Below are 17,269 nucleotides of genomic sequence, written 5' to 3' on the forward strand. Positions count from 1 at the left end.
TAGTGGTCCAGTGAGCAATTGCGCGAAAAAATGGGCACTCATGTATCTTTATCTTTATTATTATCATCATTATTTTTGGATATACTGATTTACTTAAGAGTTATATAGTTATTTTATAACAGAAATTTTCAAATAATTATTATTTTATAAGTTTGATTAATAAAACAGTTATTTTTTATTACATCATCTTTTTGCATGCTTTATAATTATGATAATGCATTAAAGTCTTCAAATAGTCTAATTGTACATGTCTCTTTCAGTATATTCCTATCAGGGATATGTATCTAAAGAGTGATGTTACATTACACAAGTCAAGTTACATGACTTCGCTTCAAACTGTTTTCTTATAGAGTTTAATGTCTAGATCTAATTGCAAAAAATTTCCTTTTAGTATTTTTTTACAATCACAAATCAATTGGATAGTGATTAAACATTCAAAAGTATTAACATCAACATTAAACTTTTAATATGAATAAAAATAATTAATTGAAATAATTTGTAATATTTAAGGTAACAAGCTACATCAAAATAACCTTAGAAAATAAGTTTAGCTTATACTAAAATTAAAAGTAACTAAATAAAAAAAATGTAAAAGTTCATAAATTAAAGGAGAAAAACTCTTCAATAATTCTTCACACCAAGTCTAGATCTCATTCTCCAAAATATATGTTAAATTTAACTTGGCCTACCCATCCCCAAGATTCCTAAAATTCATCTATTTATACTTGGCAACAGTTGAACTTAAAATAGGAAATAATTATGACGTTTATGTGAAAGAATAAAATTCTTCCTATTCATGCGCATACAATGCTAAAATGTAGCATTAAAGTGCTAATTTTCCACATCACCAACGCTACTATACTAGACTTCCAACTCATTGGCAATAACCCTTATCCTTCAATCTTCATTTTATTTTTCTTCACGTCTAAATTTCCCAATTTGCACATTATTTTGTTTCCTTTATTCACCTAACACAATCACAATAAAACTAAGTAAAAAAAAAAACAATTCAACAAGAACAAAACCATTATTTAAGTAAACAAGATATTAAATTATATATAAAAATTCACTATATCAATAAATTCATTCACAACCAAATGGAAGAACTTCAACAACAATTCCTTTGGTTTAATAGAAAAAAGGTTTCTCTAAAACAGAGGGAGAAACAAAGACATGGATCAAGTCCTCAAGAATCAAAGGATAGGTGAAATAAGCTTAGTTATGTCTCCATTGACATATCCCAATCTAAAGTGAGTAACATATGATGCAATGTCTTCAATTATTAGTGTAAGAGTATATGAGGTATATTATGATGACAAATTTTGAGGTATATGATGCATTGTCTTCAATTATTATTATGATGGATGACAAATTTTGCCATACACATTCTCAATTGGCTTTAAGAAGAGCATTAATTTCAAATTGATTAGAAAAGTGTAACCAATTTTTGTTTTGTAGAACACCATTATATTATTGTTCCATTGTCACAGTCAAAATAAGCTAGAGTCAGTCTAAGACCAAAGTTATTAATCTAACTTTGGCTAAAGAACATAAAAGAAAACACCAAAGAATTTTTCTAGAATTTTCTAGAATGTTCTCACCCAAAGTGAAAGGTATAGTTTTCTTAAAACTCAAAGGGACAATCAGACTTTTATTCGGATTTCTACTTTTGTACGTCAAATTCTAGTCATCCATATAAACACATATGCAAAGATCTAGATTGTTGACTATACTTGTATAGTTATATAAATAGCTAAGTCTAATTGATGCATATTCATTCATTCTAAGCATTGAGAGTAATAAAACTGAGTTGTCTCTTTATCTTTTTTTTTTAATCTTTGTGTTCTTTAAGAGTTATGGGTCTTTACAGGCTTAGTGCTCAATCTTGTGTTTGTGCACTAAGACTAAACAATTTAGAGTGTTGGTTCATATATATCATCTTAGGGAAAGAGGTGATGACAAGAAATGATTGTAACTTGTGTAATGCTAGCAATGGGTAAGAAGATTCTCACAAGTGCAAGATGAAATCTCTTTGTAGTTCGAAATATTATAATGCCTTGAAGTACTATGGATTCCAAATTGGCCAAATTTGAGTTGCAACTGACACGCCATGACAAGAAGATTTAGTCATTTAGTCTATTAACAAAGTAATTTGATGACATGTTAATAGGGATTAAAGATTTCATTATCAATGTTGTTCCCAAAAACCTTCCTAGAAAATCGTCATACCAATAATGACTTCATCAAAACCTTCAATGTAAAGATGTTTGATGAATCAACCAAACACGAAACTCAAATTACAAAGATAAAGATGAGTTTGGAAGAAATGAAGACAAGCTAGGTTATCTCTAAGAAGGTGATAGCTAGGAGACCAATTATCACTTCATCTTTGGTTATAACCTTATGTGTGGAAACTTATAGACAAAAAAGTATAGTTGGAAAAGTGATGCAGAAGAGCATGATAAACTCATTAATGTTATGGATGGACTCCAAAAATGCTCTCAAAATGCAATGCAATGAAATGGGTTGCAAGATGTAACCGCAACTATAATAATCGTGAAGGCCATTTAAAGATTATCAAAGAAACAAGTTTTCTTCGACAAGAAGGATTTCAAATTGAAGCTTGACCAAGTTTTATTGATGAGGTTTTACACTAGACAATTTAAGTCATTTAATTTTTATTAAGTAATTGTATTTTATTCGTTTAGATTTTTAGTACCACTTGATTTCTCATGAGAAATCAAATGACTTTCATCTTAAAAGTGAAATTTAAGGGGAAATATATACATTTCACACCAACTTGCAAAACAATTTGTAAGGTATTTCGAGGTGTCGTAATTTTATTGGTCCCTGTTATTAGTTGGCAAATGGTAGCTTGTCATTGGCTATTACAGAAGCCATGGGAAATTACAATTTTGTAGCCAATGGAAATTATAAATGCCCCTCCAAATATCTCCAGCCTTTCTTTCTATTTCAATTACGATTGTTCCATTTACGTATTATAATTACTTATTTCATTCATTTTGTTTAATTGGATTACAAAAATTATATCATATTCTAGCCATCTCAGCACTTCCTCCCTCATTACTTCGTTTATCAAAAGGCTGAATGACTATTCTCCTTTTTTAAATTTGAAAGATTTATTTGTTCATCCGTTATTTATTTCCATTAATAAAAACTATTACATCTAAAAGTAAAAAATAATTTTATATAACCTAAAAAACAACAACGTAAAACTAATAGTCATTCGACCTTTCAAAATTACTATTGAAATCCTCTCCCCTCTCAAGGATCTCCAAATTGTCTAAAAAATTCACTAATTCTATTTCTCTTAATCATAGATGTGCCCTCTAAATCTATTGATTTGTTGATGTTGATAAAGTTGGAAAGTGACACTAATGTGACTTTTGTTAAGAAGAAAAGATTGAGAAAGTTGGGCAATGAGACTAGCCCAATTTTAGTAGTAAATATGACGTTTAAGGAGCGCCTAAAAGGGTTTCAATATCTAGAACCTCGTTATCAAACTCGATCTCATTCTCATTTTGCCTGAAATTCCTAGAAGTTGATCAATTTGTGACCAATTGCAAGAAGATGGTTAGGAAAATTAAATAACCAACCTTAATGGACAATAAAAATGTGGTTGCGAATGAAACAAATAGGGCAAATGAAATTGATTAGTATTGTGATTTTGTTAGTTTAATGAACTTAATTGTTTAGAAAGGGAAGCCGGAGAGAAAGATGTGGACATTGGTGCTGAGATGTTGATGAGTAGCTTCCTGCAAATAGGATAGAGGAGAGAAAGAATTGAGTGCAACAAATGAAATATTAGTGACATAAGAATAGACTAGTAAAAACTGGTGAAAGAAGATAAAAAAAAAAATAATAATAGTAATTTGTTTGAGAAAAAAAAAGAAAAATAATTAAATAATATAATTATTATTAAGATTTAAAATTAGTTTAAGGTATTTTTATAATTTTAGTAAAAATTATTGATTGGAAATGAACATATTTAGTGTTTAAAACAAATTTGTAATTTTATTAAAAAAAAAGGAATTTATAATAAAACCAAGACGCAGTCGTTTAACGATCTATAAATATATGTAAAATTTTCTCAAGGCAGCCAAGGAGCACTCGCAACAATGGCCAACGAAATGGAAGAGTTGCTGGACTTTCTATCTTCTCCATCTTCTACAGTAAGTTTCCTTCACTCTTGCAACAGTCTCTTTGGATGCTTTGAAGCTGCAGGAAAGTAGTTGAGAAAAAAATTTTAGAACCGATGTTGTACTAGTTACTTACGTGGTTATATTTATTATGTATTAATATTGTTTTTTTTTTTTTCATTTGCTATAGTAGAATTTGCGTTCCTGTGCCTAATTAATGGGAGCTATGTGAATATTCTCCGTAGATAAATAAGGTTCTTTGATTCACTTTAAAAATTTTGCGTTTTTATATTAATTTTATAATTTTCTCATTTTAATTGAATTAATTCTGCCTTATTTTTGCTTTTGTAGTGGTTAATATGTTAAACGCATTGAGCTGTAGTCTCTTTGTCTGTTCATGTTGATAGTATAAAGAAAAAGAACTTATCTTATTGATATTTTAGAAAACTAGCTTGTTAATATTTATTTTTTTAATGTTTTGTTCTGAATGCGGTTGTTTTATGCAAATAAATTAGTTGAAGAAGGCAGCTGTTGATATTGTTCGGGGATTAACCGGCTCTGAGGATGGCCTGCAATCCCTTTCCAAGTATGCCAAGATAGCATTGCCAGCCTTGTCTCGGCTGTTGAGTGAAAATAAGGTATTCTCTTTGTGAAAATTAATGCTATTTTAATAGTTATTAACAGGATGATGCTTCTAAATCTATTTACTCACTTCAACAAGTTCTAAACTTTTGAATACACACACACACATATATGTATGTATGTATTAATTTTTGTTGATTTTGGTAGAATACAAGGCACAAAGATATTGATAGTGTTATTTATATTTAAAGTTTTAGAATTGAAATTTTGGTGGATTCTATGAGAGTCTTTTGGTGGCAAAAGGTTGGAAGCAGGAAATGAAATATCCAAATTTATTGTGACTATCCAAATATGTCACTTGTTAATTGAGATTTTGTTCATATAGTAAAACTCATCTGATATTATCAATTTAGAATGTTTGTTCTTGAACTTGGATAGATGGTAAATTTCATGGGTAAGCTTTAAAGATCTAATGAAAAACTAACAGCAGCTTGCCAAACAAAATAAGAGAAAAAGGACAACAAGTATTGCTGGCATAATAATCTTCTGGATGTAGAAAATTTTAGGCCTGGGGCAATTTTGGCATATAGAGATTTGCTTGAACAATGAACAAAATTATGGCAGATTTAGATAAACTTAATTTTGGGAGTCTGGTTTCATGAATATGGTGCCTAGTATTGTGTTGTGATATCATTGTACCTTGGTAGAACAATGGATTACTCATTATTTGTCAATGTTTTAGGAAGTTTCAGAACCAGCGGCTGAAGCACTTGTAAATCTATCCCAGAATTCTCAATTAGCTGCAAAAATGGTTCAAATGGGTATGATTAAAACAATCATGGATTTTTTATATAAACCAGACTTAAGTATTACACGATTGCTGGTTATGCTTTTAGTTAATCTCACACAGTTGGATGATGGCATTACTTCCTTGCTTCAGGTAATTTCCTTAATTTTATGCAAGTGTCAACTTATCAGTAATGCTTTTGTATTTTTTTTTTCCAATTTAAAAGAGTTTCATCTTTTAGGTAATCACAATCTCTTATATTCCTAAAGATAGTGAAACATAATTATGTTTTATGTGCTAAACATTAATTATTGATAATGTGAATCTGCCTGCTTATTAGACTGACGATGAGCGTTTGCAAGGATTGTATCTTATGCAGCTTGTAAGATCTTTCTGTAGATCTCCCACTGAAACTACTGGTAAGTTTTGCTTCCTTCCTATTATTATAGGGAATTTAATCCTGTTTTGTAACCTTCAAAATAGAGAATGGTTATTTTTTACTAAAAAATTAGTGTTTTTGATAGCTCAATTGAGTCCTTCATGTATCCCATTTGGTGAATGACACCGTAGTTGTTTCTACATTTTATGGTTGTTTGATTCCTATTATAGTGAATTTAATCCTGTTTTGTAACCTTCAAAATAGAGAAAGGTTATTTTTTACTAAAAAATTAGTGTTTTTGATAGCTCAATTGAGTCCTTCATGTATCCCATTTGGTGAATGACATCTTAGTTGTTTCTACATTTTATGGTTGTTTGATTAGAGATATTAAGGTGTTTATGGGACTAAATTTGAATGGTGGTCTTAGCCTTCCAGTTCTACGAAATGTTGTTTGGAACCTCATGTAATTCTCTAGCACTTTGTTAGCTTTCCCTTGTAATGCTCACCCAAGCACAATAGTAAACAATCTAATCACAATCAAACACATTGGAAAGAAGGGAATCAAGAATATTGTTATGATTTTGTTTATATTACCGAGCAACACAAAAATTTAGTCACTCACAATTACAATCAGACTACTCAACTACCCACAACAGTCCATAAAAGGATAATTTCGACAATTCAAGGAGATGGAGACCTCCTTTCTAGCCATTGGTTGCCCAAGACCCAAACAATATTTTCTTCCCTCATTTTCCCAACCTCCCCTTTCCCCCATTTACCCTTTTCCTCACTTAACCACTTTAATCTTCTCCATCCATAAGGTCTTCTATTCCAAAGTGGTCCACACTTGTTTTGGTGCCATTGCCTCCTTTCCTTTAATGCGTCCAAACTTGTTTTTCACTGCAATGGTAAACCATTAGTCACCAAGGGGTCTAATATTGCCCTACCCAACGAGAGCCACCGTTTATCCCAACAAGGAGTAGTTTGATAATGCTTTCACGCTTATTATCGCTACCGATACATTCTCTTGCTTCTTGAAATAATCTTCATACTCGGGCTTAACCTGTTCCAACAATCATTCCTATAAAGGTTGACCTAAACATATTGAGGAAAGGCACACTAAAGTCACTAGCAGTTACATTCTCAAAAAGTCTTTATAGTGCCATGAAGACCAACAATAGTGCCTCCTTTTGGAATTTTTGCTTCCAACTCTTAAAACTTTTTTGGTTTCTTGAGGAAGTGAAGAAACTCCATGATTCCTTGCTTTTCCTCATCACAACTAGCTACATCTTTAAAGAATATCTTCTCTTTAGTATTCTTATCCATTTTTGTATTAGCTACTTTTCCTATACTAAGTAATCCATGGCCACCAAGATCTTGAATGCCAATTGCACATTGTGTTCTTTGCTTCGTTAACCATAGGGCTTCAAGTTGTTGGTGCAATCCTCATTCATTTTTTAAACTAGATCACTTTGCTAGCATCAGTTGTTGGATTATAATCATGAAGATCTATTCCTAGAGCTTCTTTTGCTTCCTCGATTTTCTCCTCTGAAAATTTGATGTTGCTTATGCTAACATAAAACTTGTACTAACTTAAATTTCTTTAGCGTCGACACGCACTTGTTCAAAACCACTGTCGATTTCTTTTTCATTGTGTGGGGTGTTTTTCACGTACACTTTGGCAACTGATTTGAAACAACAATTTTATCTACCAAGCCACATGTAAGCAGCGTTATTTGAATTTCTAAAAACTTTTCTCATTTTGCTACTGTTAGTTAAAAAATTGTGACGATAATCCAAATATAGTAGTGTGGTTTGATTTGGTGAAATAAGATGCTAGGTTGAAAGTGTTGGGTAGGTTATAGTCAAATGCGAATGGATGGTGTTTGAGTTTAATGGAGATTGGTTTGGGCTCAGGTGGGTATTATAGTGTGGGCTAGAGTGATAAATGCATGTGTTGGAATAAGGGTTGGTAGTTGGCCTTGGAAATTAGTTTGGAATGGGCTGATTATTGTTTAAAAGTCTAAAATGGGTTGGGTTTGAGTGGTAAGTGGTTGGGTTCTGAAATGTTTGATTGTAGTTAGAGGGGGGTGAGTGTAAAACAAATTGGGCCAAACTGACTGACCTTTGGGCTGGAAATTTGACTAGGCTTCGACCCCCTAATTCATTATTCTTGACCCAATTTTTCTTCTCTATTGTCTTGGCCTAGTCCTTTGTTCCCTCCACCTTATTTGGGCCAGACAACACCATCTCTGCCTTAATTATCCAGCTTAGCGAATCTTTTCCCATCAATCTTCATAGTTACTTCTTTGGTGAGGTGCATTTTGCCGGTCAACCTTCATTGTTGTTCCCCAAGTACTTGTATTCAACCTAGTCCTCGACTCTGTTTGAACCAAAATAGTTGTATCCACCAAACCCAGATATGATTTTCTTAATTTAATCTCCTCTTCATTGGCATCAATCAAAATGAACTTCACATCCTTGGACCACTTGGGCGGCTCTCCAGAATGAAACAACTCTTTATCCATGGGTGTCAGCATAAATGGAATCCTAATAGTCTTGACAAACTTCTTGAATTCACTCTCGGCTCGTGCACCTTTTCCAAACACAATCAATAGTTTCTTTGCCTCTTTTTGAAGAGACACAAGTTGCTCAATCTCAAAACTTTTCAGAGTAAGCTTAATTGATACCTTTGATTTGTGACTCCTAGTATGATAGGTACCTGATTTACTTCCCTCACAGCAGGACTTTCCTCAACTTCTTCTACAACTCAAGCAACCTTCATTTGCAATTTATCTTCTCAACAACTCAAGCAAAAACACAACAATCCCAGCAAAGCAATAACAAAACAACTCAAGCCAATCACAACATCAGGAATATTGTTTTTTTTCATTAACTTCATGAAAAAACATCTCTGCCAGACCAACATCTTTTCCCTTACCAAAAAATCAACAAGTCCATCACACATTGACACGATTCTATCAAATCTCCATCTAAGCATGAATCCATGTAATTGCCTCCCTAAACCCAACAAAAAACTACATAAGCTTGCATTTAGAAATAAATAAAATGTAATCGAATTCGACTCTAATCCCTCAAATTCCATTCTCCAAAACTTCTCAATAGCACCATCGTAATCATAGTTTAATGCAAAACCCAAAACTATTGAATTCCATGAGACATGAGACCTCACTTGCATCTTGTCTAACATTTTATAATAATAATCAATTCTTCTCCTTCCCTTATTTATTCCAATCATTTCATTCACAACATGAATAATACCTTGGAAACCTACTTGCAAGGCATGATTTTGAATAATCATGCCAAGATTAAAACAACCCACCAATTTACAAGCTTTTATAACTAGTGAAAAAGTAAATCTATTAGATAAAAACACCCCAATTTGTTTAATTGGTTGTACCTGCAAACTCAACTCATGAACCACCATTGCTAAGATGGAATTGTAGGAAATCATGACTTTGTCTATCTTAGATTCCTTCTTGAACAACTGTAAAAGGGGTGGTAGCTTACTCCCATACACTGTCTTGAACGATGTCACTCTTGTAGATCCATGATATGTCATTTTATACCAATGCTCAGCCCAAGCGAACCATTTTGACCATTGTCAATGTTGCCCAAAGCAAAAGCATCTAAGATGAGTCTTGAGACTCTTGTTCACCATTTCATTTTTCTTGTCAATTTGTGAGTGATAAGCCAAATTAAACTTCAATGTTGTACCCCGCTAATCTAAATAATTCAATCCTAAAATCACTCATGAATAACATGTCCTAATCCGATAATATAGTGTGGGGAAGGCCATGAAGCCTAACAATTTACTTAATAAAGATTCCGGCTACATCCCTTGTTGTGAAAGGGTGTTAGAGTTCTACAAAATGACTGTGTTTGGTCAATCTATCTACTACTAAGAGTATATTATCAACCATTGTTGCCTTTGACAAACCCAAAATAAAATCCATTAAAAAGTCCTTCCAAACTTTCGATGAGATTTGAAGGGGTTGCAATAGCCCGCCAATGATGTGGCTTCATACTTTACCCTTTAACACACTTCACACTTAGACACAAATCTCTTCACATCTCCCTTCGTACGCACTTGAATCTGTTCTCTCAAAATTGTCTCCATTACTAATTCAATCCAGAAGGCATCTTCTCCTTCAAGCACTGACTTCATTGAAGTTTTGAGCGAAGTCTCTCTCCTGGTCAGTGAGACATCTTTTCTTAATTCAACTCATTTGTCCTCCCATTTACAGCAGTACTCTTTGTGGAACAGGCTTTGAATGTTTTTGTCTCTTCTCAGGTTTGTCGATGATGCGTTAGAGCTAGTCGGTATACGGTTGGAGTTGACACATGTTGGTTGTTGCATATTTTCCGTTCTAGAATGAGGGGAGTTATTAGAGTTGGCCAAGTTCATGTTGTGGTAGTGGTTTAGGTTCCTGTTTGGGACTGTAGTGATAATGGATGTTGGGTTTGAGTGGCTACGATTTGGGTTTTGGGCGGTTATGGGTTGTGGGCTGTGATGAGTTTGAGTGTTGGACTGTGAAAAGGTTGTAGTTGGATATGGGTTTGTGATAGTGGGCTGGAGTTGTAGTGTTCAAAAGGGTAATGGATGAGGCCTAGAAATTTGTTTAAAAAGGTTTGGGGATTGGGCTAAATTTTTTGGTTGGCTTCCTCGTCCATCATAGGTAAACCTGACCCAATCCAAACCTTTTTCTTCCTCTTTTACCCAGTCCAACTTCGTCTTCTTTGATTGTAACAGAGACTCAGATCCTAAATGGACACTTTGCCCAAAACTCATCACCATTTCCGTCTCTTGAAATGATTGATTTATTTTTGGCAGTTGATATTCACTGAAATCAGCAGATTTTACACCGAAACTTGTTGACTCACCAATCTGGATATTCATCAGACTTGAGATTTCATTGGTATTTTCCGATTTGTGGTTAGAGTCGCCCGTTTGTGTCGACTTATCATAGAAATTCATTGTTTCTCCCTTCAGATAGTCTAAATTTATTATTTCGTTGCCTGAATCTTCTGTATAAACAAAATCAATTTCTCTCTTCATTGTCATCATAGACTTTCCAAATCCAGTCTCCTTGAGCTCATGACTTCCATGCGTATTTTTTAATTCGGTTCCACCTCGCCCCTCTTATCCAAGCTGACATCATTCTTCACTAAAATTCCACTTTTGATTAAGATATCGTCATCATCCGATCTGTCCTCACATTCGATCAAAATAGCTAAAGATTTGAACATACAATGGTGATTTGGTCCAAATTTCTTTTCACAGCCTAGACACATCCCCTCCAACCACTTAGTTCGAATCTCCTCTTCTTTGAATCTTCAGACCATAATCCATTTTCCGATTTCATCTTGTACCCAATTGATTCTTCCCTTTTTTAATGATCGAAACAGCTTTAATACCAAATCTGAAAGGTACCTAGTTTACTTCTATGACAGCAGGACTCCGCTCAGCTTCTTTTGCAACTCAAGCAACCTTCACTTGCAGTTTATCTTCTCAAAACTCAAGCAGCAACACAACAGTCCCAGCAGAGCAATAACACAACAACTCAAGCCAATAACAAATCAATATAATAGTTTAGGAAGTAAAAACTGTTTCTGGAAATGTAATTTTGTATTGATTTTGTGTAACTTCACAATATTGATTCAATACAAGTTGGGTTCTGCTTCTTGGAATTGGAACGGGTTCATATGGATCATATTACATAAATTGAAAATGCAAAATACTTAAGACTATTCGAGAGGCCTGCAACTCTTCCTTAATTCTTCCCACTTTTCTGAAATTTTCTGCTACCTTTTTTTTCCTCCTTTCCTCTCTTTATCTTCTGTGTCTAACCAACTCTTTCTCCTCTTTGAGCCACGTTTCTTTCCTCATTGGTGGACAATTCTCTAATTCCAGTTGTGGATCCCCTGTTGTGATGATCTCCTGCTCTCTCTTACGCCACTTATGGTAAACCCTCCAGATTGATATTGGTGTTCTAACACAGTAGATTTAAGTAACCTTTTCACTTCAGATTTTGAGATAATTTGATGTATTGCATCAGTTAGTACATCCACACAACTCCTATTGGGATCTTCGACAATAATTACATGTAAATCCAGTTGTCATCTATGATTTACAATTTTGGACTTTTGGCGGGTTTGAGGCATCGTTGGATTTTGCCAATCTACCATTTTGGACCTCTAATGGGTTCGATAGGTCCTCTGTCGATGATCCCCTGATCTGTCAAAAGTTTTTCTTGACCCATGTTCTTATTTAAGGCGTCCAACAATCCCCCAACACAGTTTGGAAAAGATTGTATCTTTCCCAAACTAGTTTCAGATTTTAGGAAATCCATATAGCACTCTTTGCAAGCTCACCCAAGTCCTTGATTATGTCAGTGATTTCCTTCTCTATGTCCTCCACTCCTAAATTCATTTGAGCTTTTCCCACTCCTAGAAAACTGCTCTGGTACCACTTTTGTTAGTAACCTCCCACAATTCTCGGGCGCTCCAATTCTCACCCAAACACAACAATAAAAACAATCCAGCCACAACCAAACACACTAGACAAAAGGGAATGAAGAATATAGTTATGATTTTATTTATATTACTGAGCAGGCAACAATTTAGACATGCATTGCTACAGTCAGACTACTTGCTACCCTTAACAGTCTACAAAAGGATAATTCCAGCAATTCGAGGAGCTAGAGTCTTCCCTTCCAACCAATGACTACCTAAAACCAAAACTATATTGTCACCCCTCCTTTTCCCAGCCTCCCCCTTCTTGTTTTTTTAATCCCTTTTCCTTTCTTAACCCCTTGGATTTTCACTAGACATATGGTCTTCTTTTCCAATGTGGTCCACACTTGTTTTGGTGCCACCTGCCTCCCTTGCTTTTGTGTGCCCAAATTTGTTTTTACCTACAATTATAAAGCATTAGTCACCAAGGGGTCTAACAAATGCTCAGAAAAAAATTGAGATTTTTTATAGAATTATAGTCATCAGTCATCATTAGCAAGGACTCCCAATATATAGCGGTTGATAGCCACTTTGTTTTGAGGGTATTCCCCGAAGTTTACATATTATAATTTTATTCTCGTAAGAATTTCTATTTCTTTTTTTCTTTTTTCAGGTGTCTTTACTCTGCACTTAGAAATCTGTTAATCTTTTACTTCTCTACAATTTGGTCTTAACATTTTATTTGTTCTTTTATCAACCAGATGATCAATTTGAACATGTTGGTTCCATACTGATTAATATTTCAAAGAAAGAGGCAGGAAGGAAGATTTTGTTGGACCAAAAACGAGGACTGTTGAAGCAGATTATTAGACAATTTGATTCAACTAGTTCATTGCGGAAGAAAGGGGTATGAATGAGAGATGACTGCAAAGTACTAAATTTCTTCTGAAGGACTCTTAAGAAGTAAATTTCCACTTAGGTTTATCTTTTTTAATTAGATGGACAACTTAATAATGGAAGAAAATAAACCTAGCAAATGAAGTTCAGAAATTTTAGATCTCTACTAGTTCCTCTTTTAAACTCTAGGTTCTGTATTTTAGGCCATTTCTTGTTCTGATGCTTGGCCAATATATGAAATCTGATGAACAAAGCAAATCTTCTTTAGATAATAAATATTCATGTTAGGCCTATAATCTCATTAGCTGCTGTGAAATTTGATAGCTATTGGTCCTTATCAAGGCAGTCTCTGACTTTTCGTCCTCTAGCATTTTATTTTTAACAATGGTTCTTAGAAGCTTTTCAATTTGTTAGCCATACTTAACCTGAGTTTTGTACCATTCATTTGTGAGAGTTGTTCATGATGAGAAATTTAATTGAAGAAAGGGCTAATAAAAATAATGAAAAAGGAAAAGAGATATGTAAACTTTTAGTGGTTGCGGGATTGACAGACTACCATTTCTTGTTGAAGATTCCTAGCTCAACTAACCATCTACTATAAGGGTTACTCTAGTTAAGCTTGATTAGTAGAGCAGAAGATAATTCAACCAAATTAATTGTGATTAGCCCTTTGCTGATCTGGCTTGGCTTGTTGGTGATGGTCCTTTGCTTGCAGGTTTCCGGAACCATTCGGAATTGTTGTTTTGAAGCTGAGCATCAATTGCAGAATCTGCTTCTGATTTCTGAATTTCTTTGGCCAGCTCTACTACTTCCAGTTGCTGGCAACAAAGTAACTTCTTTAGCATTTTCTTGATTTTGCGGTTGAAATTATGAAGTACTTCAATTTTTTTCTGTGGGAAATATTTGCTTCACAGAATCTAACCAGATGTTTGGTTATTTTCTGTTTACATATTAAGCTGTCTGGAGTATTATTCCAATTATCAGTTTAGAGAGAAGGCAGTTGCGAGTCAACAGATACATTAGTGATCTTAGAAGATACTTATCATTCTTTGAATTGATCTGAAAATTTTATCATTGGATTCATATGTTCTTAATTGGTTTGTTGTTTCAACCTTGTTTCTTAGTTATTTGTGACACAACAACTTAGGAGATTTTGATTGCTTCTGTCAGATATTTAGCGAACAGGACATATCAAAAATGCCACTTGAGCTTGGAAGTGCTCTCAGGATTGAGCGTGAACCAGTTGATGATCCTGAAATTCGTGTTCAAGCACTGGAGTCTATTTACCTACTTACATTGCAGGTCATACAATGACTTCTTTTGTTATATTTTTTTCTTCTTTTTCCACCTTTTTAATGTGAATCTTTTCCTTAGATCATATAGCTAAAAGTAGCCAAAGATATGTACGGACTTTACTCCAAACATGCTATATCATTGGTTTGAACTTCAGAATTTATGGGTTAGCTTTTGTTTTATAGCTGTTACTATTTGATATCAAGAGGTGCATTCATTCCCTTTGTTTTCTCATTCTTCATTGTGACAGGATAATCAATTATAATCAGATTGGTTGTTTAAATCATTTAAATCTGTTACTTAGATCATGTCGTTAAGTGTTGCGAAAGAAATGTTGGACCTTCATACCAAACATGCTATTTCATAGTTTTTACCTCAATATTTTCTGGGCTTAGGTTTATGTTTTCTAGTTGTTTGGTTAAATTTTTTAATATCAAGCGGTGCATTTACCTCTTTTTTTTCTTTCTCCAAAGTGAGTTAGGGTAATTAATGATATGACAGATAATTATGCGGATATCTTCAAACTTTTGTTCTGTAAGATAATTCTTTGCACCAGTCTTTGGTTCTTCAGTTGTTTCATTATTTCCCACTTTCTTTATGTAAATAAATCAGACAAATAAAACTTAATAGTAAGTACTCTAGATGTAGTGCTTGCTTATGTGGGCAACTGAAACTGTGTTCTCAAGAGGACTCTCTGTTTTTGAGTGTGGGGAGAAATATAATTCTTCCTGTGTGATTGCTGTTGTATTGACCTTCTTGCAGAGAGCTTATATTGATGACAAGTCTCATTTTGTTTTTTTCAGGATGCAGGTCGGAGAGCGTTTTGGTCTGTAAATGGACCAAGAATATTACAAGTTGGGTATGAGAATGAGGAAGATCCAAAAGTTATGGAAGCATATGAACTAGTTGGCTCCTTGGTATGAGAAAAATTATGCTTCTGTTGTATGTATATATTGTTTTATTCATTTAATTACAAGTGTTTATGTCTTCACCATTCTCCAGCTAGTCCATGGCGGTGCAACAGAAGAACCATCAACGGAGACATCAAAGTAGAATTAATTGTGAGTCTCAAGGACCAACGTATGGTTGTGCGACTCTGGATCATTATTTATAGGTTGTTTTGTACTAAAACAGTGTTCCTGAAATGTCTGCAGTTTCCCAAGTATTTTTACTGGGAATTTTGGTTTGTGCTATTGTAGTGAGCAGCATTGGCATGCATATTATTATTTTTTGGTATTAATAATTTAAATGGATGTGGTTGTCTTGTTAACACCGTAATCAAGTGATCATTGGACTGTCACGAAGAGACATTGTGTGGGTGTTAGAGGCACTTTATTACTTTATCCTGAAAAGCATTTATATAATATTACTATTATGATATAATAATAAGATTTTATTATTAATATTTAAATTTATACTATTTATTAATATTAATAAAATTATATGTATAAATAATTTATATAATTTTATACATAAATAAATATGTTATTGTATAATTGAATATTATTTTATTTTTAATTTAAAATTAATCAATTATAAATAATATTATTATATATATTTTATTGCATTTGGTTGATTGTGGGCCTATTAAAATAGGGAAATTATATTAAATGTCTTAAATTAAGGGGGTCTAAGTGAAATTATTTAAAATAATTAAGATTAAGCAAAAATGCCTTTTTGTGAAATGACTAAATCGCCCTTATATATAAACCAAGAATTTTACATATTTTCTCTGTTATTTTCCCACGGTTTCATTGTGCAAATTCAAAGAATTTTGTTTTTCCCATGGCCATCACATGGGCGATCTATGGGTGAAGAGATTTTCGTGTTTTCTAATGACCGAAAATGACAAAGAAGGTTAGTACATCTTCCTTACTCTTGTTTGAATCAATTTATCGTTAAGATTATTGAAAATTGAGAGAAATTTTGAGGTTTGAAATTTTAGGGTTTCGATTTTAAACAATGTATAAAATGTTTTGATTTTTGGTTGCTTTCGTTGAATTTCTTGAGAGGTTTTGTGTTATAGGATATATAGATTTTATTTGTGTTGAAATTGGAGGTAGAAACGACGATTTTTTGGTTGAAAAATGGGTTAGAATCACCGACGCTCAGTCCGTGGGAACTATGGATCCCACAAACCAAATGAATTCTCCCACGTACAGGAGAGATCAATTGTGGGTTGGGGGAAAGTTAACTTTTTCAAAATTCTAGGGACCGGGAAAATAGGGGGTAGTCTACTAGGGGTCTTATTGATATTTTACATGAAATTGTGGACTAATGTTGTGAAAACCATGGATTGGGGGGAAATTGACTTTTTTAAAACTATAGGGGCTCTAAAAGATTAGAAAATTCTTGAGGGGACAAGGGAAAAATATTGGATCTGTTCACAGTATAAATTTTTTTAAGGGGTAAATTGATATTTTTCATATCAAGGGTTTTTTGACATATAGTTTTCTAATTTTATATTTGTTTTCTTGTTTTAGGATTTTTTTTATATATAGTTTTCGAATTTGACATTCGGTTTTTTATTTTTGTGCCTTTTTAAGCACATTGTACAATATAATAACGAAATTTCTGATCGATATGTCATCATTTTAGGATATCATTGGATCAAAACTACAAGACTACAAGACTCCTTCAAAAGCTGAATAAATCCCTCAAATGTTGTACCAGAGAGAATTTTAATCAATAGTT

The 17,269-nt window shown here is 33.4% G+C and overlaps 1 protein-coding gene across 1 annotated transcript; it reads left to right on the forward strand.

The window, feature by feature from the left end:
• The first annotated feature begins 4,058 nt into the window (after positions 1 to 4,058).
• LOC123217539 (protein HGH1 homolog) lies at positions 4,059 to 15,853 on the forward strand. Its single transcript, XM_044638614.1, has 9 exons — positions 4,059 to 4,193; positions 4,676 to 4,798; positions 5,485 to 5,682; positions 5,870 to 5,948; positions 13,147 to 13,292; positions 13,998 to 14,111; positions 14,453 to 14,584; positions 15,379 to 15,492; positions 15,578 to 15,853. Exons 1-9 carry the CDS (start codon positions 4,140 to 4,142, stop codon positions 15,626 to 15,628), a joined length of 1,011 nt encoding a protein of 336 aa, XP_044494549.1. The 5' UTR covers positions 4,059 to 4,139; the 3' UTR covers positions 15,629 to 15,853.
• The last annotated feature ends 1,416 nt before the right edge of the window (positions 15,854 to 17,269 follow it).

The sequence above is a fragment of the Mangifera indica genome, chromosome 5, assembly GCF_011075055.1.
Source record: "Mangifera indica cultivar Alphonso chromosome 5, CATAS_Mindica_2.1, whole genome shotgun sequence".
Classification (NCBI taxonomy): Eukaryota; Viridiplantae; Streptophyta; class Magnoliopsida; order Sapindales; family Anacardiaceae; genus Mangifera; species Mangifera indica.